Source organism: Aphelocoma coerulescens, chromosome 2 (assembly GCF_041296385.1).
Source record: "Aphelocoma coerulescens isolate FSJ_1873_10779 chromosome 2, UR_Acoe_1.0, whole genome shotgun sequence".
NCBI classification, from domain to species: domain Eukaryota; kingdom Metazoa; phylum Chordata; class Aves; order Passeriformes; family Corvidae; genus Aphelocoma; species Aphelocoma coerulescens.
In genome coordinates this window covers 23719676-23744699 of record NC_091015.1, presented here as the reverse complement: position 1 = coordinate 23744699, position 25024 = coordinate 23719676, and the positions used below count along the sequence as shown (strand labels likewise).

The following is a 25024-nucleotide window of genomic DNA, read 5'->3' as shown; positions in this document are numbered from 1 at the left end:
ATCCACCGCGCCGGGGGAGGGAGCGGGGCGGGGACGGGGCGGAGCGGGCCGGGACGCGGGGCCTGGGCGGCGGGCGCGGCGGGAGGATGCGGCGGGCAGGCGGCGGCAGGCGCCACCGAGGAAGGCAAGGCAGGGGGATTTAGCGGGAGCGCCCCTTCGGGGGCCGGTGCCCGCCGGCTCCTGGGTGCGGCCGGGGAAGTTCGGGGGCGTTTCCCGGCTGGGCAGTGCGGAGTGGGAGATGCTGGGGCGCGCGGCCGCCTCCTGCCCGTCGCCCTCCGGCCACGCCGAGGCGAGGCAGCGCTGCGGGGGCTTCCGAGGCCCCTGGCCTCCCTTCCTCCCTGGCGGGGGTGGCACGGCTGGGAGTCCCGGCGGGAGCCGCCCTCTGCCTCGTTCCGGCGGGTCCTGCGGGAGGCGGGAGGGGTCGGCGGCGTTGGGAGAAGCCTGGGTGAGGCGTGTGCCTTAGACCGGCAGCCTTTGGAATGGGGCCGCGGTGTTAGCACCTGGGTTTGGTCAGAATCAGTTCGTGGTGGTGTCTTCTGAAGCTGATCGTGTTTATTGTCACATCCTTACAGCCCCACCCTTCTTCGCCCTCAGTTTTTGTTTTCTGGAGTCACATTGCAAGTCTCAGCTCTGTCGGTTTCACAGACATGGTCATTCTGCACTGGATTTAGTGCAGAGCAGTGACAGAGGGAGTTCACCCGCTGCTTATTCACCTGTCCCGCCAGCTGTCATCCAGGTGACCCGGCCTTACCAGTGCAGATTCCCTCCACACAAGCTTCTGACCCAAACCCTGTGTATCCAAACACGTGTAAGGAAACCCAGGGAGCAGGCCTTTCCCAGCTGTGCATAAGGGATGGTTGTTCCTTTTTCCTCTTAAAATTCTTAATATCCTAAAGTATGAGTTCTCATAAGTCAGCATGTTGCCTATTTAATGTTTTTTGCTGCTGTAATGCAAATCATTAGCTGTTTCTCTTCAGCTATTTTGCTGTTCACATACCATCATTAAATCCTCTAACTGTATTTATCTTAACTGATGGTGAAAATGTCTATGCTGTTATTTATGTTGGGGTTTTTTTCAATATCTTTTCAGGTAGTCTTGATCCCAGGAAAAATACCGGACTAAGGGCATAGGAATCTGAAGACCTCTGTTTCTTCTAGAAGAGGTGGAGAAGCTAGAAACACTAACATTTAAAATCTGTGGAGGAATTAATCTGCAAAAAACATGTGCTTACTGATGCTATGGAATGAAAGAGTGTTCATTTGCAGATGAAGAAAATGATCAGCTGGAAGGTGGAAATGGTCAGACATAACCTTCTTTCTGGAAGCTGATATATGAAGTAATTTAGCTTTAGGAAGTTTTCCATATAATTTCCATACAATTTTGTGATTATAGGAATTGTCACCTTGGTTTAAACAGAAGGGCAAGCAAAGCTTTTTCTTAAATCTAAAAGCCTCTATCCACTTTTTTCAGAAACTAAAGATATATTCCTTTCAGAAGCTCTGTTTGAATGAATTGTGCACCAGTTTGCAGCCCCACTGAAATAAAACTAAGTAAATGAATCCATATTATAGTTTATTTTTATCAGCTTTGTTATTTGGCTGTAGGCAAGACTGTGTTCTACTTTGCGGGGGGGAGATGAAAATTGGGTATTTTCTTGAAATCCATGTGGAATTCATAGAAGTGCAGTACCTGTTACAGCATGTTTTATAAATTACAGTGCTTGTCACTTTGAAATGGCTTTCTTTTTCAATTTCATATCTTTTCCAGAGTTTTAAATTTCTTTGGCTTTTTGTCTGGCTTGCAAAATTGGGAAGATAGTTACAAAGTGGAAAAAAAATACATTGCTTTTATTTTAAAGTTGGGTTAGAGAACAAGTTTATTTGTATCAAATATATATGATGTGATATTTTCCCCTTTCATGAAAAGGAAGCAGAATTATATCAGCCATTGGCATTTCTCCAGCTAAAGAACAATAAATGAATAATGCAAAGCATCAGTGGATATGAGCACTGCATCCTGAAGTTTACTGTGCTGTTGGGTATTTTTTTCACCTGAACCTCTTCTTCCTGTTTATTCATTATTTCCAGTGATAAAGTAAGAAGGAGAGATGGGAAACCCGGAAAACATTGGAGATGCATATGTTGCTGTGATTCGTCCAAAAAATACTGCTAGCCTCAATTCTCGGGAATATCGAGCTAAATCCTATGAAGTAAAATTATTTCTTTTCTTTATGTCTTAGTTGTTTGGCTTTTTAAGTAATATAGTAAATATGCAATAATAGAAGAGAATGTAGCCTTGCTTTTTACTCTTTAACCTGCTACAGAGGTCATTCACTTCACCATCCTGCTCCTCAACATTTAGTACTTGAATTTTGTTACTACTTTTACAGTAGCATAATAAATAATAATAATAGTATTTTTTTTAAGTTCTGTGCTGTTTTCAGCTGTGCTTAAACTCCTTTGGTTTCATTATTGTTTGAAAGATTTTACTGCTTGAAGTTCCCATTGAAGGCCAAAAGAAAAAAAGAAAGAAAGTTTTGCTGGAAACTAAACTTCAAGGAGGCACTGAGATAACCCAGAGCATCCTGGATTATGTATTAGAAGCCACCAAACCAATTTCACCAGCCAATCAGGGTATTAAAGGTAAAAACATTTTAATCTAATATAGTGTTGATAGCACCATAAAAATGTTTTCTAAATTGGCATGGCAAGGTTGTGCACAAGCATGAAATTAGTATTAAAAAAAAAGATATGTTTTGAGGTTCATCAAAAAACTAGGCCAACTCTACAGCTAAAACCTTTAATTTACCTTTGTTTCTCTTTACCATCCAACTATAAAATGCTTACTAAAAGATTTTTAATAAATGAATCTTTGTGCTTCTTCATCACCTCAAGTTTAGATTTATACCTAAACTTCCAGTAAACCAGATCAAAGTGGCTTTTGTATCCATAACTTCAGCTAAAACTTGACTTGAGCTAGAGAACTGATAGATTCTAAAGTCAGTTGTTCAGAAGGCAGTATCTGTATGAAAGTATTTCTGGCATAACTGTATCACTTAGAGATGGAATTTGATGAGTACATTTTTTTCCCTTGTTGTTACATAGCTGATCTAGCAAAGAACCTCACACTTGTGCTGACAAATTTGTTTCAGCCAGCCTATTACATTTCCAGATTGGTGTAAAGTGTAATGACTGAAGGACTTCTGGTCTTTGCTGTGTAACTTCATCTCTGTTGTTTATGGGGTAAAATGTTGCAGGTGGCAATAACTGCAGCTGAGTGGACTTAACAAAGCTTGTTATGCAGAGAATAACAGAATTAATACACATAGAGGAATGCCTTGTAAAAGCAAAAACTCTGTTCCTTACATAGTTTGGAGAGTTTTAATTTGACTCACTCAGATGGCCCAAGCATTAATATGCCCAGCTCAGTTTGTACACTGCTAAAATATGCAGCTGAGGTTGCAAAAGTTAAAAAGGACTACAGTCATGTCATTTTTTTCATGTTAATGGCTATATACATATTTATGTTCTTTAGTTTTTCATATGTATTCATATTATAGCTTATAATCATAATTTTTTTTTCCTAGAAACTAGGAAGATTGAGTCTGGTAAGCTTTCACATGGCCAACTCTGGATTTTTTTCTTTGTTTTGATGACTAATTAATTGTTTTGTGGTTTGCTTTTTGTTTTTAAATACTGTGCTAGGAAAGCGTGTAGTGTTAATGAAGAAGTTTCCTCTAGATGGAGAGAAGGCAGGCCAAGAGGCATCTCTTTACATTGTTCCAACTGTTGTGAAAGGTAACATTGAGCATGATTTACGAAGCTGCACCCATTTTAACAGAAGTTCACTTGAGGGTTTATTTTTTTATATGATGTATTTAAGTTGTATATAGCTGTCTCGTTGATATATGAATATGTATAATTATATGTATATGATACATTTATACAATATATTTTAATATATAAGGCTTTTTCTGTATTTAAACATTAAAAGTTGCAGTCAGGTGCAAAACTCACTGAATATTTTAAACTTTGAAGAAGTTACTTAAAATCAAGGAAGAGATCTTTGGTTTAATGTATTGCCTTTGTTTTTGTAACAATAACACACTTCTGGTTTAAGCAGTATTTGTGCACTTGGTTATATTTCAAAACACAGGCCTTAACTTGTGTAGAATTTGCTGAATGCAACTGTAAGGCATGCTACTCAGGTTAATGTTCTCTACTTAGAATGCTTAGTAAGTCTCTAAACAGTAAATAAAGTCTTTAGACAGCAAAGTAAATTACTTGTCCGAAAAGTATTTTTAAAAATATTGAAGTAAAGTGTCTGTGTGCTGTTGGGGAAACTTCTTCATTTTTGCCTTAGTTATAGGACTTGCTGAAACCTATCAAACAGATACCATTGTGGAGTTAACAGTAACAATACATACCCCTCCTAGTCCTGGGTCATCTTCCTTTTTTTCTGGTAACAGTATGCATTTAACATTTATTCCTCATTTCCTCATATTCCTCATTTGAGGAATAGTGACAGAATACTTAGGGGTTTTAAGGCTAACCTGTTGGATTGTGAATTGCTATGTAAGGATTGTATGCAATGGCTTTTAATTATTATTTGGAGAAAATTAAGTCGCCCTAGTCTAAAGTTAGAGTATAGTCTTAATTAGGGATGCATAACTACAAAAGATGTAGAAGGGAAAGTAAGATTCTTCTCACTGATGTGTCTTCAGAGTATGTTTCCTTTTTAGATAATACGAAATATACATACAGTCCTGGATGCCCTGTGTTCTACTGTTTACAAGACATCATGAGAGTCTGCAGTGAATCCAGCACACATTTTGCTACGCTTACTGCAAAAATGTTAATTGCCTTGGATAAGTAAGAGACACCATCAGTAAAAATACATTAAAATGAAAAGTTTGATATTTTATATCAAAATATAAATATATATAAAAAAGATAATTTGTCAATGTAGCGCGTAGTTTTTATAGCATTCTTGTGGTTAAGAAGGAAATTATCATGGTATTTTCTTCATGTTTATCAGAAATTGAAACCTTGACAACATATTTCTAAAAGTCTTTTTTGCAAACTCAAGACTGGTGTGTTTATCTAAATCAAGTAGTGTTTTGGAAGTTCATGCTCACAGTGAATGTTTTGTAAAATCATAATGTTTAATCTTCTGTAAATGACATAATTGTCATCTGTAAGAGCATTTGCCAGAGTGTAGTAAAAATATCCTGTAATTGTATACCATTAAGATTTGCATTTAAATTAAATCTCCCTGTAGAAAGGGAGTGCATCTTACCTCGACACACAAATTTATTTGCAGTAGGGAGTTAACTTTCAGAAAGGTGATTAGTTGTTTAAGCTAGATTTATAGTATTTTGAAATTTGAGTACATGAGCAGGGTTTTTGTTGTTTTGGTGGGTTTTTTTCTTTTCTTTTTTTTTTTTTTTTAAAGTACCCTTAACCAAGAAATACCAGACACAGTTATGTATGAACTTACTTGCAGTAATAAAGTTAGCTGAAACTTCTGGCTAATGTAAAAAATCATGTTACAGGCTATTACCTAAAAGGTTCTGTGTGTAGAGCTTTTACAGTTTACTAATAGAGTTGTAGTATTTCCATGTATACCATCATAGCAGTTACATTTATTTGCTGCTTACTGAATGCCTTCAGGCTCTAAGTTCTGCTTAGAAGTGTTTGAAGCCTCACAGGAAGCCTTGGAGGTATAATAGAAAATAGTTTATACTTTTTGTTCTCTATGTACATAATCTGAAACAATACTTCTCAAAGATTCAAACTGCCATAACTAATTTATCTACCAAATCTTTAGAGAAAATGCCTGAAAATACCTTAGAAGGTGTTTATAGCACAATGACTATGATTTTACTGTTCTTTCTGCCAGGACCATGAGTAAGTGAAGGGAATGCTGCTTTTGCAGGACATTACGGCTTGGACCTAGGACTTAAAAATAGGCCTAAGCATATGCACTGAACTGCAGGTTACCTTCTGCCGTCCATACATATGATTCTGGGACAGACAAGATTCAAGTGGTCTGTCAGTGGATGTCCAGAGGATGTACTTCTCTTTCTTCTATATTTCCAGGCTCAATCACTAAACAGAATTTATTGTATTTCAGCAAAGCACATTTTTACCTCAAGCTTGTGTGAAAGCATATGCAGAAACCTAAATACAATCCTGGCTTTAGAACTTTAATGCACCACTTAATTTAACACTTAAACAATTTAACAATTTGGTAAAAATGTATTTGTTCAAAACTTGAGATGAACAACTTGTCCTGAGGAAAAAATGCAGCAGGTGTACAGTACTGACTTCCCTCAGTGGCACAGAATAAGAGAGCTCTAAAGCTCTTCAATACTGTCAGTAGCAGCGCACTGAGAAGAGAATAAACATCAGCACAGCTTTCTAAAAAGGCAGGTGGTAGCCTCTGTGAAAGAGACTTAGCAGTTTGGAAACTGGACCTTCTGGTTTTTTGCCTCCTCCTGTCTTTCCCTAATGAAACATGTGAGTTGGAAGGCTTAAGTCAGTACAGAAATTGAAACTCACCCTTAAAAAAACTGCTTTAAGTTTCAAAATTTGTTCAGAGTAGTAATATTAATAAAATACATGAAGTGGTGACATGTGGTTTTTTTAGTTATAACCAGTGTTACTCTTAGTGTATAATTTCCTTTTCTTTGAGAGTTTGAGACAGGAAATTGAGCAAATACGACTGTTTAACTGAGCGTGGTTAACGAATTTCACATTCAGGGAGGAATTTAGTCTTATAAAATTGGCTGTCCACCTTATAATTCTTTTTTTATTTCAAATGTGGGACTATTATATATGCAATCCTTAATCAAAGAAAAAAATGGCGTGACCAAAATAATCCTTTTCTACCTGAAAATTAGTTACTTGCCCATTCTCTCCTGCAGGTGGTTGGATGAACGGCACACCCAGTCTCACTCCATCCCAGCTTTATTCAGACCATCTCCTCTTGAGAGAATTAAAACAAATGTGATAAACCCTGCCTATGCTATAGAACCTGGTCAAACAGAGAGCTCGTTACACATGGGTTATACTGCCCTGGAAATAAAGAGTAAAATGCTGGCATTGGAGAAAGCAGATATGTGTATCTATAATCCTTTGTTTGGATCTGACCTTCAGTACACCAATAGGGTAAGAACTATATTTTCATCTTATATTTGTGAAACATGAATACATTTTCATTTTAAAGTTCATTCATTTATTTGATATGAGTGTGCGCTCACATCAGAGTTGTTTATTTAGCAGTAAGTGTGCACTAGTTTTTCAAATCCTCATATTTGATCATAACTCTCTTTCCTTATAAAATGTTACTAATCCTAACTTTGGTTTCAAGAGAATACCCAACCTGGATGGGGGATTGTGTAGCCAAATCTCAGTAAGATATTTTTTCAGTTGTGTTTAAATTATGTCTTTACAGGTTGACAAGGTGGTAATAAATCCATACTTTGGCCTTGGAGCCCCAGACTATTCAAAGATTCAGATTCCTAAAAGAGAAAAGTGGCAACGTAGCATGAGCAGTGTCACAGAGGACAAGTATTATGTTACATTCCTTTTTAATTATCGGATAATTTTGTTTTATTACAGTAGTGCTTGGTAGACTTAAAATGAGATTCCTATTACTTTAGGTTTCTCTGTATAAATACATATTTTAAATGAAATTCTATTTGGAGTCTCTTAAGTATTGAAACACAACAGTTAAAGGATGAATCAAGGAAGGTGTAAATTATAAAAATTAGAGAAGCATTTCTTACTGTAGTAAATACAGCTGTGGCTTGATTACTGCATGACAAACCTATTTGTATGAGTACTGGCACATTTTAGCTGCATGAACTTCTCTTTTAGTCTTCATGTAGATCTATGGTTAGTGCTATGTTAGTAATTTTTAAAAAGTTGATGTTCTCAACAACTGTAATATTTCTGAATGGTGTTTTTCCTGTTTCCCCTTTTAATTCATAGGGAACACCAGTGGGTAGATGATTTCCCTCTTCACCGCAGTGCTTGTGAAGGTGACTCTGATTTACTAAGCCACCTTCTGGATAAAAAGTTTTCTGTTAATCAGTTGGATAGTGACCACTGGGCACCAATCCATTATGCATGCTGGTGAGTCAAGGATAGTTTTGTCAATCAAGTGCATTCTAGCTGTCATGGTTCTTTACCACTATCATTTATGTAATTTATCAGCCTCAAAAAGAAGAAATAAAAAAACCCCTCTAGATTTTTTTATGCTTTGATTATAATATATGTTAGTGTTCTGAAGGTTTTGAGATAATTTTAATTTGAATGGTTTTGGGGGGAGACCAGTTGTGGAGATCATGTCATCACTTACCTATTGCCTCTTGTATCTCTCCTGATATTTATTCTAATTCTTATGGGAGACACTGGGTCTACTTTAGCCTGGTAACTTTCAGAGTCTTCGTTGGCTAAAGCCTGTGAGCAGTTTTACAGCACAGCATAGCTGAGCTGAGCATGTTTTGGTGCTGGTCAAGCTTCGAGTGGGAAGCTGGACTGGGTGATTTACAGAGGTCAGCATGTCTGACTATAACTCTGACTTAATCTGTAACTGCTTGAAAGCTTTCCTCAGTCATAAAAATGCTTTTGTTTTATCTTTATGGAAGTTAGTTTTTTGTATATATAGTGGTCAGTATGTCTGATGATATGAATAACATGAAAATCAAACTAGGTTATAAAACCCCGCGATCTTACTTGCTTTTTAGTATTTGTCAGAAAGTTTGTAAATACTTTATAACTCAAGTATACACAAGAGTTACCAGTTTTAAGCATGGGCATTAAGAATCTCAGGATCCATCTGCATGACAATCAGAAGCTGAACTCTGATTCTCATACTGATTATTTTTTCCGGACAAAGCTGGATTCTGTTCTGCCATGACTGAATTGCTACAACTACCCAAACGTAGCTAGTTTAAAGCAAGGTTCACTTTGTCTATAAGGAATCCAATCAATGGTTACTAGACCAGTGATTACCAAAGAAGTGTAGAACTGATATTAATTTCTACAAACTTAGTTATGTTCCATTATATCTGGTGTTATGTGAAAGCTAAAAATTCTTTGGTGTGGAAAAAACCACTTTTTCATAATTAGGGCTAACTGCAAAAAATATTTTATATTTGCTGTGTCTGTTCTGACTTAAACACATCTGCAGGTATGGAAAAGTTGAAGCCACTCGAATGCTGTTGGAGAAAGGGAAATGCAATCCAAATCTTTTGAATGGTCAACTTAGCTCTCCTCTTCATTTTGCTGCTGGAGGTGGGCATGCTGAAATAGTACAAATTCTACTAAATCATCCTGAAATTGACAGAGTAAGTTCTGTTTGTGTATAGAAACAGCAGTTCTAGCAACAGTTTCTATCTTGTGCATGAGAAGTATTTTTGTGTCCGGATCACAATGTATAAACACAACTATCTTGTTAAGAGATTACTAAAAAATTGTTAAATATTTTTCCTTACCTCTACTTTTCCCATTGTGTACCAATTAAATGTTTGAACTCTGGTACCAAAGAATTTAACTATCTCAAAAATGTGTAAATGTTTACCTGTCTGCAGCAAAATCAATGTAGAATCAATGTTTCTCTTTATGTTTGTAGCACATTACTGATCAACAAGGTAGATCTCCACTGAATGTCTGTGAAGAGAACAAACAAAATGAGTGGGAAGAAGCTGCAAAACTACTGAAGGAAGCCATAAATAAACCTGTATGAGTTTCTTTTCTAAATTGTGTAAAGTTTATATTTAATTTGCACTTAGTCTTGTAGAAGAGCTAGGGTCGCTTTTAGCTGTTACTGGAAATTGCAGCACATTGAAATTAGTGTAAATATTGGCAAACTGACATTTTGTCTCTTTAAATGTTTCTGTTCTGTTTCATGGCTCAGAAGTACATGTAAGACATGTAAACATGATACTCCAATTTATTTGTAGGAGCATCACATCAGCTACTGATTTTATGTCTATTTTTTATCATGCGACCATCGGCTTTCTTTATGCATTGTCATCTTATATGTTGATAAACAGGAGCATTCAGCTGCCTAAACGTAGGCTTCTATGAAATAGGCTTTTCATCAGTTAGTCAGTGTAGGCTTCCTTGGCAGCCAGAGGAGATTTAACCAAGATAGGAAACAAAATTTACAATGCAATTCCTCTCATCCTGAAGTAGATTTAAAATTAGCCAAATGATATAAACCCACTTGTTTTTTTTCTTTGACTTCAGATGCAACCTGTATTTCTGTAAGTAGGTGGTACTAAACCTGTCAGTTTTTCAAGATGTTTTAAATTATCTTCATTTCAGTCTGCATGAATAATCTTCCAAAATAATTAAGAAAGGAACTGACCTTGATTTTAGGGATCTTATTATGCAGTAGATCACATGAAGGTGTGTGTGTCTAATGACTCTGAAGATTAATGCACATGTTTTAAGTAGATTTCAGAGTGTAATGCATGATATTATGTTGTTATTTATTACTATTTAATCAATACAATAAATAAACTCCCCTTATAGATTACTACAGTAGGAATGACAGTAACTACTGCAACAAAAATAGACTGATGTTTTCCATTCCAACTGCATTTTTAGTCAGTTGTCCAAGGCATCCATCTTTTTTTTCCAAAAGTTTTTAGGAACTTCGTTCTTGATGACTTAGTAGATTTGAGGAAGGGAAATAACAAATTCCTGAAATGTTTTTATTCAAGCAGCTGAAACATCTAACCTGTTACAGAAATGAAAACAGGACATTTTATTGATTTATGACTGGTGTATATGTGCTCTAAGTACCTGATTTATGTTTATGTATTTCTTTCAGGAGGCATACTGTGTGCTCACATGCAATTCAGTGAAAGCTATGGGGGTTCTGAAGGGGGAAATGATTTATTATTTAATAGATTTATTTAGATTGTAGTACAGGAGCACTGTAAGATTTAGTGAGATTATATTCTTTTTGTAGTGGGTTCTGAGTAAAGAGTGGTGCTTGCCTCTAAAAACAAGTCTTTTTAGTACAGAGAGAAATTCATAACCTGCCAGTAATAGCAAGGTGAACATTTTGGGATATGCATAGGCAGCTGAGCCCAGATTCCTTGGAGAACTTTTAAATACCTACTTGCCTTTGAGTTCAACAGAAGTCCTCAAAATACCAGCAAGATCTTTCTTGGAGTTACTGTTGTAAACTGCACAGTATAAGAACTTGCACAGGACTCAAAGCAAGCAGATGTGGTAAATAATAAAAATGCAGGAGTTGTGCAGTGTTCTTTTTCCCAACATTATAGATGTTGCTGAATTATGGTAAAACTGCTTTCCTCTCTAGAAGCACCAAAAGAAAGGATTTTAACAAATTGTTTAATATGTTCCCATTTTTCTGTAGTATGAAAAGGCACGGATTTATCGGATGGATGGGTCATATCGCTCTGTCGAGCTGAAACATGGAAACAACACAACTGTCCAGCAGATAATGGAGGGCATGCGCTTGTCTCAAGAAACTCAGCAGTACTTCACTATCTGGATCTGTTCTGAGAACCTCAGTAAGTAAAAAGGACAATGGTTATAGTTGAGGGTTTATAATAGTTTATTTCTGCTTGCCTTTAGGAAAAAGTAATACTGTCTTAGGAGAGTAGGAAACATGCTCTCTGACAGGCTTTACAGCCTGATGTCTCCAAACTGCTTTCAGTGCTGTGGAGAGCTTCTCTGTTTTAACTTTTACTTTGGGTACCCTCAGTAGGTCTGACTGTATCAGTCTAGTACCTATCATGTATTTCATCCAGGAAGATGAGGCTGTTCCAAGTTGCCTTTCTGTTACAGGGCACCTTGGCTATCATAGGCCTTACTAGTAGCTTATCCTGGTTTTATCTGTATTTTTCTTCCCAGAGCATCTGAATTTGGGTGCATGTAGTTGTTTTTACCATGTTTAGTCTTTTTAAAACTACTAATTAAAATAAGATGATTAATGTTTTTTCATTAGGTCTTTATTAATATGAATTTTCCTGTGTTTTGCACCAAAATAATTTTTGATAAACAAGTTTTCAGATATAGTTGATGGGAGAAAATTCTGATGTAAAATGTCATGTTTATATTTGCGGTATATTTTTGTATTTCTGATCTAAATAAAAAAGATATTATAATTTTTATTTGAGATATATAGCAAAAGATAAATAGAAGCCCAAAAGAGTCAATGAGACCAGGTGGGTTTTTTCAGATAATGTGGTCAGCAGTACTGCTGCAAGATGATAGCTATGGGACACATTGTGGGTTACAAAGCTCAATTGAGGTCTGGTAGGATACTGTGTTGACAGTGTCATTAACATAGAAGTCTTGCATTAAAACTTTATTTACTGTTGCCAATGCTCCACTACAGTGGCATTGTTACTTTTTTTAAAAAAAAATAGCTCTAAATGTTGCAGGAAATCTTTTGTTCATTCTTCTTTCATCTTTTTCTTCTGGAGTCATGCCATTTGCCTTTTTACTTTGCTGTATGCCACATGACTGCTGTAACCCTCAACTAAACATAGATGTTAATGTTTAGAAAAGGAAGTGTTTGAGGGTTAAAGTCTTGCTGTGTTTGCCTTTTCTAAATATGTATGTGATGTTTTCATAGAATCATTGAGGTATTACCCTTGCATTTGAGGGGAAGGGCTCACTGATACACTGGCTGTGTAGAAGCAAGTAATTCTCTAGGTATTTAGCCTAGATTTGAAAATGAGATCCTGATTTATGGCTTCAAACAACTGGTAGACAAGTTTCATTATGAAGTATGTTGCAGTTTGTGTACAACTGTAAGGACTGTGAGATTCCTGCTTGTAGGACAGATGATGCTTTTCTGTGTTAAAGATGGATAAGTTAAATGAACAGATTGTTCTCAGTGAACATATCTATTTAAGGTTTTCATGTAACGTGAAATGCCACAGTGTGAAAGCCAGAGCAGTGAGAATGAGGCAGATACAGCCTCCTAGAACCTCACTCCTAGAAAAAGCTAAACAATAATCCAAGGACAGGCAGAGTGAGTGAGTGAGCCAAAGGTACAGACTCTAGTACGTAGTAGGACTGTAGTTGAAAGTTCTGTATTAATTTCTCAGCTCTCATATACACAAGAGAACATGAAACATTGATTGACTTTAGCCTGTTTAGAATCAAGACATTTACAGATTAAAAAGAAGAATGTTCTGAAAAGTTTATGGTTTTTATATATGTACAAAAAGCTGAAATACATTTATAAGATAAGTTGTATCTGTATTTTTGTGTCAGAAATAAGATCATTGGACTTTGTATTTCTGCTGTAATAATAGAGACAACAGTATCTCATGCTTTATTATTGTGTTTTTAAGGTCAGTCTTGGTACTCCAATAAATTTTTAAATACTGCTTCACTCCTGAAAAACTGAAAATAGTGAAGTTTCAACACTATTACATTTAGTGAATTGATGCTAAGAGTTTTGTCAATAAATCCATATTTTCAAAACCTTTTCTATATAGTAGTTTAGAAAACAGAGGGAAAATGTGTGGTAATGAGTCCTCAATTTCAGATACTCTAGGTTTGGTGCAGCATTTAATCATTTATGTGTATGTGTGTGTGTATGGGGTTATTCTGTTTGTGTATTTAGAAACAAACCCTGTTATTTTTCAGGTCTCCAGCTGAAGCCATATCACAAGCCTTTGCAGCATATTCGAGACTGGCCTGAAATATTCACTGAATTGACAAACTTGGATCCTCAAAGGGAAACTTCACAGCTTTTCCTGAGAAGGGATGTGAGACTTCCACTGGAAATAGAAAAAAAGGTCAGCACTTGGAAGTGGATGAAGTCATGGTCAGACTCAGAACACTTTGATGGTCAACGCTCAGTGTGTATAGTAACTGTAGTAATTTCCAAACTTATTTAAACCTGACATCTCCTTAAACCTGATGGCCTTCCTGCCATCTCTTTGTTCTCTTTCTCACCCTCTCAGTTGGGTTTATCCAACGTCTCTGTGTGTCAGTCTCTGTCTGTCATACAGCTAAAAACAACCTGCCTGATTTTCTTCCTTGTGCTGTTGTTTTTCAGTTATTCAATTGGTCGATTTCAATGGGATTATTCAAACATATTATTCAAAATGAATTCATGGGGGAAAAATCCACAGATATCAGTATTTCTGGGAACTTTTTGATTGGGCATGGTGTGCTAGTTGCCTTTCATTTGTGTATTAGATCAGTGAAGTGTTAAAGTAAGTGTTGTTAATGAAAATATGTCATTTTTTCTATTACAAAGTACCACAAAAATGTACACTTCAGTCAGGATCACACCTTTGTCTTCTGTCTCTGAATCAGTGAGAAATTGTATTTATAGTTTCTAAGCTCATTTTCCTTTTTTACAAAGAAATATTATTTAAATCTTTTTAACAGATTGAGGATCCGTTGGCTATTCTTATACTTTTTGATGAGGCCAGATATAATTTACTGAAAGGTTTTTATACATCACCTGATGCAAAGCTGATTACACTGGCAAGTCTGCTTCTGCAAATAGTCTATGGAAATTATGAGAGCAAGAAACATAAACAGGGCTTTCTAAAGTAAGTATTTGTGTTTAAAACTTAAAATTCTGGGTTAGATTAAGTATTTTTAGATAGCACTTACTATAGAACTCTCAGTCTTTAAAGTATGATACATTTGTTGGTTTTCTCCATCACTGAGCTGTAGTTCAGAGTAATCATGTACCCCTTGCAGCATTAATAGAAGTCAGACATCACGTGTGAAAATTATTAATCTTAATTATTGCAGTCTTAGAGGGATGGAGGTTCTGGAGTGTGTAAAATCAGACATGAGATACAGTAATACCAAAATAAACAACAGTATTCACTTGAAGGGTTCTGACAGGGACTGAGGCTTTGAGCAATGCTGAAGAAACATTTTACTGTGGCAGTTAGACCAATGTCTGGGGTTGACTTTCCTTCTTTGGACAGACCATGTAGCAATATAGTTTCTGTCATTTGTAGGAGAACTGCTGTACTAAATTGGTCAAAAGCATAGCACTAGTAGGGCTCAACCAGATGGTATTTTTCTCTCCCCTTCTCTCTGCATGCCAGCACAACAGTAGCTGAGCTATTTTGGGATGGCTTGTTCTTCCCACGTACACTTCTACAGAAGTATCTGAGCCCATGAAGATTCCAGTTCTCTACTGTATGCACCTTCGCCCCCTGCTATCTCCACCTCACTTCATTCATGGAACAGCAGCTGTGCTATTCTGGAATGCTGCTATGCTTTTCAGCTTCTCTTACACACAGCACCAACTGAGCTGTCTTGGCTTGGCGGGTTTTTTGTGTATTGTCCTGCAGTTACACAGCCGGTAGGTGGAGCATAAGGAGAACGGGGTTTAAGTGGGACTGCCCACCCACACGAGTGTGCAGTTCAGTGCAGCTGAGTTTTGTATGAAACTACTCCCTGCTGACTGCCAGCAGCTGCAGGGTGATGTTCCTCTCCGCACTGAGGCATATCAGTACTGTGGTTCAAAGTTCATCCTGCTCCATGGAAGTGTTTGGCTCTATAGACAGGACTACCTGCAAAGATAGTTTGGGCTAGATAAAAAGCCATTTGGGCATGCTCTCCATCCATATTCACATAGTTCTTCATATAGATGAAGAGTTTTATAATCTGATTTTTTTTTTTGTAGTTAACATAAATGTTTATTGGAAGACTGGTAATTCCAAAAATATATCTAGGCTGTTGTTCGTATGAGAGTATCCTTGACCTTAAAGATCTGATGCACTGTCCTGTGCAGGGCTTTTGCTTGTAGATCATATATGCAGTTACTGCCAAATACAGTTGTAGCGGGTTCGGTTTGTCCCAGGCGGAAACACCAATTTAGTGTAGTGGTTTGGTCTAAAATACTCATTACTGTTTACCTTCTGTGAGATAAGAATTAGGAGAAACACAAAGCAGGCACCAAACTTGAAAGAATATAAAGAAGTTTATTAACAGACCTAAAAGAAGAAAAAAAATTATACGACACCTTCAGAACACTTCTCCTCCCCCCCTCTTTCTCCCTTCTCCCACTGACAACGTAAAAAGACAACCCTTGAGATGTTCAGTCTGTTTACCACTTCTGTAGTATCCTTGTTCAGTCCATTTAGGAAAAGGAGTCTCTCTTGCCCATGCTATGAACACATTATCACAACGAGCCAGCCGCCCAGGTTGGTTCTGTGCTCGCATGCGAGTCCCTTCCCCCAACTTGCAGCTTTTCCCACAACTGCTTTCGAGGGTCCACTCTTGAAGTTTTTTGGGGTAAAATTTTAAGGTTGAGCTGTTCAGAAACAAAAGTTCTCTTCACCCATCTCTGGGAGCATTTCATCTCTAAGAACAGAGGCCCTTCTCCTTCCCTGGGAGCAAAGGGTCCTCCTCATCTTCATCTTTAGGACTATCTCTGGGAGCATCTCTAGGAACTGAGGTTTTCTCCTTTTCCATTTGGAGCAAAAGTCCTCATTGCTTCCATCTCTCTCTGTTCAAATTTCTCATGAAATTACAGCTGCATCAGCATCTGCCTATCTCAGCGCAGGTGCTTTTGCTCACAAGTACAAGTTGAACACTCGACCCCCCCATGCCTTCATGAAATTCCAATGGGTACTCTGATACATCATAGCTTTACAACAGAATTTCAGCTTTAAGCACCTCCTCTTTCTTCTCCCTCAGGTTTTCAGCTCTTCACAGCACTAAAAGGGTTAATCTCACCCAGGCCTTGCAGCTGGAATTTCGCTTATCGCTGTTGCTCACATGATCTGTGCTGGACAGCGATGCAGCTTCAGCTGAATCTTGGCTGCACTGGAGAAGGGGAGCCGAGCCGCTCCGGCTGCCCACAGCAGGGCTGTGGGGGGGTTCTGCAGGTGGAACAGGGCCCATCGGCTCCAGGATGGCCTGGCCCAAGCAGGGCCTGGGCTGGGCCCGCTGGCCCCCACATGGGGCCCGCAGCCACCTGTCCCAGCACCGGAAATGAGACAGAGCTGGGGGGGGGGGGTTAGTCTTTTCTTAAGTGTGGATCACAGAGGCAGTCACAATTTTAAGTGGCTCAAAGAATTTTCCAGTATTCAAACTGGCCAGCTGATAGGTTCTGTCAGGTCACAGAGGAAGCTGTAAGCACCCCTTAGCAAGAACATCACTTCTGGGACTACGCTTGCTAACCCATGACAACAGTTTGACTAGATTACATCGCTAGGTCTTGAGACTGTCTTATTGTACATAAAAGCAAGCTAGTAAAGGTTTGCATTCTTCCTTTTAGAGTTTTTTGTTTCCACATTTTGGGTTTTTTAAAAAAGGCAGTTGATGTAAGTAGCTTCTCTTTCATGTCCTGTAATATATAACTTTAATGTGGAAATTAATTGGGCTGAGTCCTTGGTAGTGCTGACTACAGGAGTGGAGGGAAGAGTATCTACAGTCTGTTATATTTTCTAAGTATGTGATATGCTGATGTAAATGGCATTTTGTATATAATTTTGGCTTCCAAACTGGAATTCACCAAACTGCTCTCTAACCAAGTACAAGTCATGTGTTCTGCTGGCATTTCTTCTCCATGCCATGCTCATGATGTGTGACACAGGGCGTGTAATGTAAAGCTGGATCTTCATTAACTGAGAATTGCACTGTATATTAGGAAACCATCTCATCTGATGAGGCAAGGTAGAGTAGGAGCTGACTGTCTAGCTCAATATGTGACTTGAAGGTACACTGTGGCAGACATTGTTCTTTTTTCTTACTTTGTTTAGTGAAGAAAAACTTTGTTCCTCTTTGTTTTTCTCTTAGTGAAGAAAACCTTAAATCTATCGTACCAATAACTAAACTAAAAAGTAAAGCTCCTCATTGGACAAACAGGATACTTCATGAATACAAGGTGAGATAAATAAACAGGTAAATCATGTTCTTAAGCACTTTTGACTGTTTGGTTGTCAATTAATGAACAGAAATACTGGTATAACAAGCTAAAAATGTATATGTTCTGAATTTTGGGATGGGTTGTTGGAGTGTATTTCTTGTACAGTTTCAGATGATCTCTTTGTTAGAAGTAAATATATTTGTTATCTGTTCATTTACCTTCAGTGTTAGCTGTGTATTGGGCACACTTCCAATTCAGGCATAGATGTGAAAAAATCTACTGATTTAAATTTTCTTGTCTGCTCGTAGGAATAGATCCACCAAGTCCTTTTTGTCAGTGTAACTTGTATCTTAGGGATCTGGTAGTGCTGCTGATATGCATGTGTCTTGGTTTGAAAGACAGGTGTCTGCTAAGGAAGGCAGGAGCCTCCCTTGGAATGGCAGATGCAACCCCCTTCCCTCCGAGTTATTATAATTTTGAAATCAAGGGGCTTTTAGGCAAAGATGTGGGAAATAGGAATAACAGTTCTTTACTATTATATATATAACAAGGCAAACAAGCAGCAATAACTCTGGCAGTAACAGCAAACAATCACAAACCCAGTCCCAGCCTTCTCGGCTGTCGGGCCCTTTCCCCTTGGGTGCAGTTCCGCTCGCAGCCGGCAGGGGCGCTGGCGGCTCCCGGTGAGCAGGGCAGGTGCGATGGTTCCCCCCGGCTGCAGGGGGCGCTCCGGAGCGAGCTCGGGGAGCACGCGGCACCGGTGGTCTGGGATCCCGGGAAGGGATGGGACAAAGGCTTCACAAACCCCTGGGCAGCCGATCCCGGTGTCCGGCCGGACCCTGAGGAACAGCAGGCTGGAACGGCAGGCTGGAGCGGCAGGGACGAGCACAAATCCTGGGTGGCAGACGAGATGTATCCAAACTGTGGAGCTGTGGTGGGAACCCCCTGGAGGTCTGGGCAGGCAGGACGAGCACAGCTACAACGTAGAGAAGGCTCGAAGCAACGGCGGGGGTAGAGCGGCCATGGCCTGGCTCCCAGCGGGGCAGGGAAGGTGGGCTTGGGATCCCAGGGTTTCTCTGGCAGAAGGAAAAGCAGCCGACGAAACAGCCTCCCTCTCCCTCCAAACAGGGACCAACTGCCCACACACCCAGGTGAAACAAAAGAGTAGCCAGATGCCCCCACCCCCATAGCCAGCTCTTTTGTTTTTCTTAAGCACTCAGTAGTTTGTCCCCCTGGCAACACATATGGGGAAAATTCCTTTAACAGAAAAAATAAAACCAGGAGAACTCCTAAAACCCCAACAGCATGTGCACACACACACACACACACACAAACTCCTTTGATTAGAGCAGTTAACTGAGTAAAATTTTTAAATGTGGACTTGGGCTGCTTGTGTAAAAATGCATCTAACTGAGGGCTGTGGGTCCCAAATGAGGTCAGATTAAATCTGTGATCTTCGCAAGTAAATGTGGAAAAAGTGAAGTGTGTCAGAAGGAGAACTGCACCAGCTGATGTGGATCACTAGAGGTAGCTGCCAGGAAACGCTGCAGAGGTACCCAGGGAATGTTTTCAAGCCTTGCCCCTCTTTTTGAGATAAGATTACTCAATCATAAACTTCTTTTGGTGCCCACACCTTTTTTGTCAGAAATTAGCACATCGTTCCTATTCTTCCCAATAGAGATGGAGGAGGAGGTGATGGTGGTCTAAGACTATGGTGTAACAAAGTTGTCTCTACTCTGTCATCTCACATCAAATGTGAGAATGAGTATAGCTTTCTTGATTTCTGCTTTTGGGACATTATTTTGGGGTGTGGGGCATGGGGGAAGGGGAAAGCAGTTGCAATCTTCTGTTCCGAAGATTTTACGTGTTAGAAATGGCTGTGTAGAATTGAGGTAAGCTTTAATGCAGGGTGTGGATCCAGAGAGGCTGATCCCGTCTAGCATACCCACAGTCATGGCCCCATAACTGTTGAAGATTTGTGTTCTCCCTCATGTCTGTGCCTTCTGGTCTTGTCCACAGCCCAACCAATTTTTTATTTGTTAGAGTGGTTGGTATCAGTCTGGTTTGAGGAGCACTCCAGCAATAGTTTGTTCTGACTGCTGCACTCTACTGAAGAGGAAGGAACAGAAACCTGTCTCATTCTGAATGAAGGCTCCACTAGTGAAAAGAGATCTGCACCTCTCTTTTGCTTAGAAAGGAAAAAACAATGTTTTTGAAAGGAGGTATTTGCTCATCTTACCATGTTTCACTGGATTGGACCCCTTAAAGGAGGAAGAATACTTAGTTTTAAGGATTGTGATGCATTTAGTATCATATGGGTGCATAGCTGCTGATCCCAAGTCCCAGTTAGTTCTGAGAGAGGCAAAGCTGTGAGGCGCTTCAGAGGTTATGTGTCTCTGCTCAGATTTCTGAGGCTCATACAGGTATCTGGGTTTCGCCTCAGTCTCTTCCAGCACTTGACCCTTTCCATGGCTCTATGGTTTAATTCAGCTGTAGGAAGATGGTTGATGGGAAAGCACTTTGGAAATATGCTTTTAGTAGGGATTGCACTGAACAGTGGATTTTCTTCAAACAATCACAACTGTTTGGAAGGACTTGTTGATTGCGATTATTTCTTTCTTTATAGAATCTCAGCACCAGTGAAGGTGTCAGCAAGGAGATGCATCACCTTCAGCGCATGTTCTTGCAGAATTGCTGGGAAATTCCTACTTATGGAGCAGCTTTTTTCACAGGACAGATATTCACCAAAGCAAGTTCAAGTAGCCATAAAGTCATCAAAGTGTACGTAGGAGTAAATGTAAAAGGGCTGCACCTCCTCAACATGGAAACAAAGGTCAGCTTAAGTGAACTGCCAGTGATAACTGTAAAACTTAATTCTCTTCTCTTAAAATCTTTGTACTAGAAGTAATTTCACATCCAACTGTTTAGTTAAACTTGACTGAAAATTTCCAAGATTTTAAGATCTTCATAAGTCACTAACAAAGTCTTGCATTTTTTCACTTTACTACTTTATGAACTACAACTGCATTGTGGAACATAGTGGTTTAAGTCTGAATCCTGTCTTTGTGAATGAAGCGAAGTTCAGTTTGCAAGTATGGAGGATATTTTCTGAGTGACAGTTTCCTACATTTGATCACAGGCTTTACTCCTCAGCCTAAAGTACGGTTGCTTTATGTGGCAGTTGGGAGATGGAGATACGTGTTTTCAAATCCACAGTCTGGAAAACAAAATGAGCTTTATTGTGCATACCAAACAGGTAAGCACTATCATTTTTCATCCTTTACGTTCAATTATTTTTTTCCTAAATTAGATAAGCAAGCCTCTTTTCCCTTGGGGCTGACCCCCCTTGCACAGTATAAAAAAAGCCCAAGCCAAGCCCACACAAAAATTATTTCAAAACTTTATTATTAATATTTCAGAATGTTTTCTTAGCATGTGAAGCTCTCCTAATTCAAAATACATAAAACACATCTATAATCATTAGGATAAACCATTTGTTTAATTGAAACTGTTTCTTGCATATGCCCAATCCCTCATTCTCTAAGATTAATTCCAAATATAATGGGAATCACAGAGCTGGAGCCAGTAACTTTGTGATCGAAAGTAATGGAGTTTGAGATTGGATAAAGCTGAGAATTGCTTTTGTCATGTACTTGATTATCATAGTTCTGAAATGCTGATGGAATTTAATTGCATCCCTTTACCCAGGCAGGACTCGTTGTAAAACTCCTGATGAAATTAAATGGCCAGCTAATGCCAAGTGAAAGAAACGAGTGATGGAAATGAACAATAGTTATGAGATGGCACCTGATGGCTGAGCAAAAAACAACTTGTCCCTCCTCATAACAGGACTTCCATGTACATGAATTTTACACAACAGAAAAGTCAATTTGTACAGTTTTTTTAACTTTGTACAGAAGCTGCATGGTTTATTTTTTTAAAAAAACTATACTACATATCTATTATTTTTATAAGTATTTTTGTGTTTCATATATTAACTATTGTAGGGCTTGAGGTTAACCAATAAAGCTAATGAAATGTAAATGGTTTACCGAGTTCGACGAGCATGAATCCAGTAAAGCTTTTGTTCCCAGAGAAATAGGGGACTACCAGTGCCATTAAGCAAGTCTCAGTTAACCTATTTACCTTTCATGTCCTTGCGTGGAACATCAAGGAGATGGTATATGTTGCAGTATTTTGTAGACACCCTGTATTTTTAAGATACTATTGATACATATGCTTAAAAGACGAGTTAGATCAGTTAGACCTTTGAGCAACTACTTTTGATAAACTCTTGTTTTTTATTTGGTTTCTGACAAACATTTTAGCTCGCTTTATTTTTACTCGTAACTTTCTCCTACTTTGTATTCATATTTATTCTAAAATATTGCATGAGGATGCCAAAAGGGAAGTACTTTAAATCATTCAGAAGCCATATTGAATGTTTAGCATGCTTGTTTTTTTAAATGGATTTTTATTTTTGCTGTGCAATATAAAATGTATGTATGGAGGAGAGGGAGATACGGATTTACAGATGAACCTTACTCAGAGGACTTCAGAAAGTTTAATAAATTCTACCCTGGATTGCAACACGTATGCAGTAACAAAAACTCATACAGGAGGTACTAAGTTATTTCTCTTAAATTAATTTTCCTACCAATTACTTACTTCAGTTTCTTCAGGCTAAAAGCAGTGCAGGATGCAGGAATAACGATGGCAAGGAAGTCAGATACAGTTTGTAAGCATTCTGCCTGCTCTTTGTAGAGTCAGGACTGGGGCTCAACAAGTTGGGTCCCCAGTGTAAGGTGGGATCCTATGCAGTCTGAAACATATCTTGTACATTAAAATAGTATCTGTAACACAAATCTTTGAAGTTTGTGGTTGTATTTCAGGGTTTTAAGTGCACTTGACTATTTCTTCCGTGTAAACTGCATGCTAAAACAGTGTGCAATATTTTGTAAAAAAAAGCTTTTTTAAAAAAATAAAAATTAGCACTTGCCTCTAAGTTTTCAAAGAAAAGCTAAAATGAATGTGAAGAACTGCGCTGTTGTATAGTAATTTTACTCATACCTTACTAGTAAACTTACAGTTTAAGAAATTAAAGTAGTAAGCTGTTAAAAACGTGAACGGAAGACTTGTATTTTGTATTCTTCTTAGCAAGCTGTACTTTTCTACTTAAACTTCACTGGTCTAAATAACAGTAAATTTTCATGGATTGTTATACTTTATTTAAGGTAAATAATGCAACAGTCAGGTCCTTCATCGTGCATCCCTGCTGTCACTTGGCACTGGTATCAGAAATACATTTCTCTACATAGCACTTTCTTAGAAAACTAGAGGAAAATGTTAAGAAGGTGTGTCAGTTGCCTGTTTAACTATACTATCAATATGCCTTATTGCTGTATAGTCCTTTCTGCTAAATTCTTATTTATTACTACCTAATAAATGGTTTGCAACAAGTCACATTTGGTGTTTCTATTTTTGTAGCCAGCATGAAAGTGCCATCAAATGTTACACCAAGCAGGTGTTATTACCAGAGAGCAGGCTTGTCTTTGTAAGGTATGTTAGAAGAGCATCAGAGAGGACCAGAGGGAGAGTCCCATGGTGCCTCTAAATTAAGGTGGTGCACCTCAGAAACTGCTCAGGAATTCACCAGGTAAACTTGAAACTGTTCATCATGGGAAAGCAGAGGTTTGCAGATATTGCATATCAGTATAGCCACTGAGTAGCAAGAGCCCAGCTCTGCAGTCCCAGAGGCTTCTGGCACCTGGGTATGTAGGAGCTTGTGCTGCCCTGCTGTGGCAAGGCAGGTGTGTGCACTCCTTTCATCTGGAAGTGGGGAAATGAAAAACAGGAACAGAGAGCAATCCAACACTGCTGAGACAGACCATTAGTAACAAGCCTCATCTCACTACCAAACAAAAAAAGTGGGAACGAGCTGCAATATGGGCAAAGCTGACACTTGTGCCTTTGTAAGCATGAGATGCCCAGCTCACCACCTACAGTCCATCTAACAAGCACTTTCTTAAAAAGCAAGAACCTGTACAGCTGACAAAAGCAAAGATTTAAGAGTAGAACACTCAGCCAGGCCCTGTAAGGCAAAAGAGTAACCAAGAACTTAAAACTGTGAAAAACAGGCACGATTTTACCAAGTGGCATAACTGACCCCCCTACTCCAGTGAGCAGCTTGTGCAAGAGGGAAGCCTTGGTCCTGAGAGGAGGGCCTGCTGCTGCTGCTTAGTGCAGGGAACAATTGCTCCAGGGTGCACTGTCAGCTTACAGCTGGATGCAGCTTAAAGCTGGGCTGTGAGTGAAAAAAGAGAGACAGGTTCAACGGAAACAACATACATGGTCTGCAAAAGCTGTGCTTTACCTTAAAGAATTGTTATGAATATAGGGTAAAGATTAAAAAATTACTATTCTGTATAAATTTAAATATAATTAATAATTACATAAAAATGAAATAAAACGTTACCTATATAGGTAATTAATCTAGAAGTCCTGTCTCTTGGAAGAAAAGGGCTGACACTATTGCCACCAAAAATGTCTTTACTTTGTAAATTGACAGTACGGAATGTCAATAATTACCCGCTATCTCTCATGTCTCTCGAAAGAATTGTCAGAGCTTGTAAATATGAAGTAACTCTTTGTCAATCACTGCACTGAGGAATGTCCTTTGGCATTGAAAAGTGTTGAAACTTCAGAGCTTGCAGGCAACAAATTAAAAACTTTACTAGAGCCCATAGCTGGCATGAAGAGTTTGAAGGTACTCAACATTGATTCCATGCACATCTCAGCATTCACAAGCATTGTCTGCTACCTCCTCTCATCTAGTAACACTCAGCACACGTGAGACCTTGATACAAGGTTTACCAGAGGATATTACACACTTTAAGAAACAACAAGAATGTTCAAACAGTAACAAGCTTATGTTTTTGCCTGTGTACCTTTTCCAGTTGACAAAACTAAAAGTACTCGGAACTGATAAAAGCAATAGTTGTTGTCAACAAGTCAAATTTCAGATGAAGTAGGGAATTTTGGAGAATTTAGGTTTCTGAACTTTGCAAAAATTTATTTAAAAGCATTACAGATAATCTTTGCAAGTGTACCCTGTTGAAATGTCTCATTGTATATAATGATCAACCTGACTTCCTGCTA

The 25024-nt window shown here is 38.6% G+C and overlaps 1 protein-coding gene across 8 annotated transcripts; it reads left to right on the top strand.

Moving 5' to 3' along the window:
- Positions 1-57: 57 nt before the first annotated feature.
- Positions 58-23329, top strand: KRIT1 (KRIT1 ankyrin repeat containing). 8 transcript variants are annotated; one of them, XM_069006809.1, is made up of 18 exons: positions 58-124; positions 573-736; positions 1091-2210; positions 2484-2643; positions 3706-3798; positions 4743-4872; positions 6930-7173; positions 7460-7575; positions 7999-8142; positions 9203-9359; positions 9644-9751; positions 11408-11564; positions 13660-13811; positions 14413-14579; positions 17797-17884; positions 20493-20699; positions 21006-21122; positions 21575-23329. In XM_069006809.1, exons 3-18 carry the CDS (start codon positions 2109-2111, stop codon positions 21641-21643), a joined length of 2211 nt encoding a protein of 736 aa, XP_068862910.1. In that variant the 5' UTR covers positions 58-124; positions 573-736; positions 1091-2108; the 3' UTR covers positions 21644-23329. The 8 variants fall into 8 exon arrangements, with proteins under 8 accessions (XP_068862910.1, XP_068862916.1, XP_068862912.1 ...); XM_069006815.1 differs by lacking the exon at positions 573-736 and having other exon boundaries at positions 60-124; positions 1091-1163; positions 2089-2210; XM_069006814.1 differs by lacking the exon at positions 58-124 and having other exon boundaries at positions 424-736; positions 1091-1163; positions 2089-2210.
- Positions 23330-25024: the final 1695 nt, after the last annotated feature.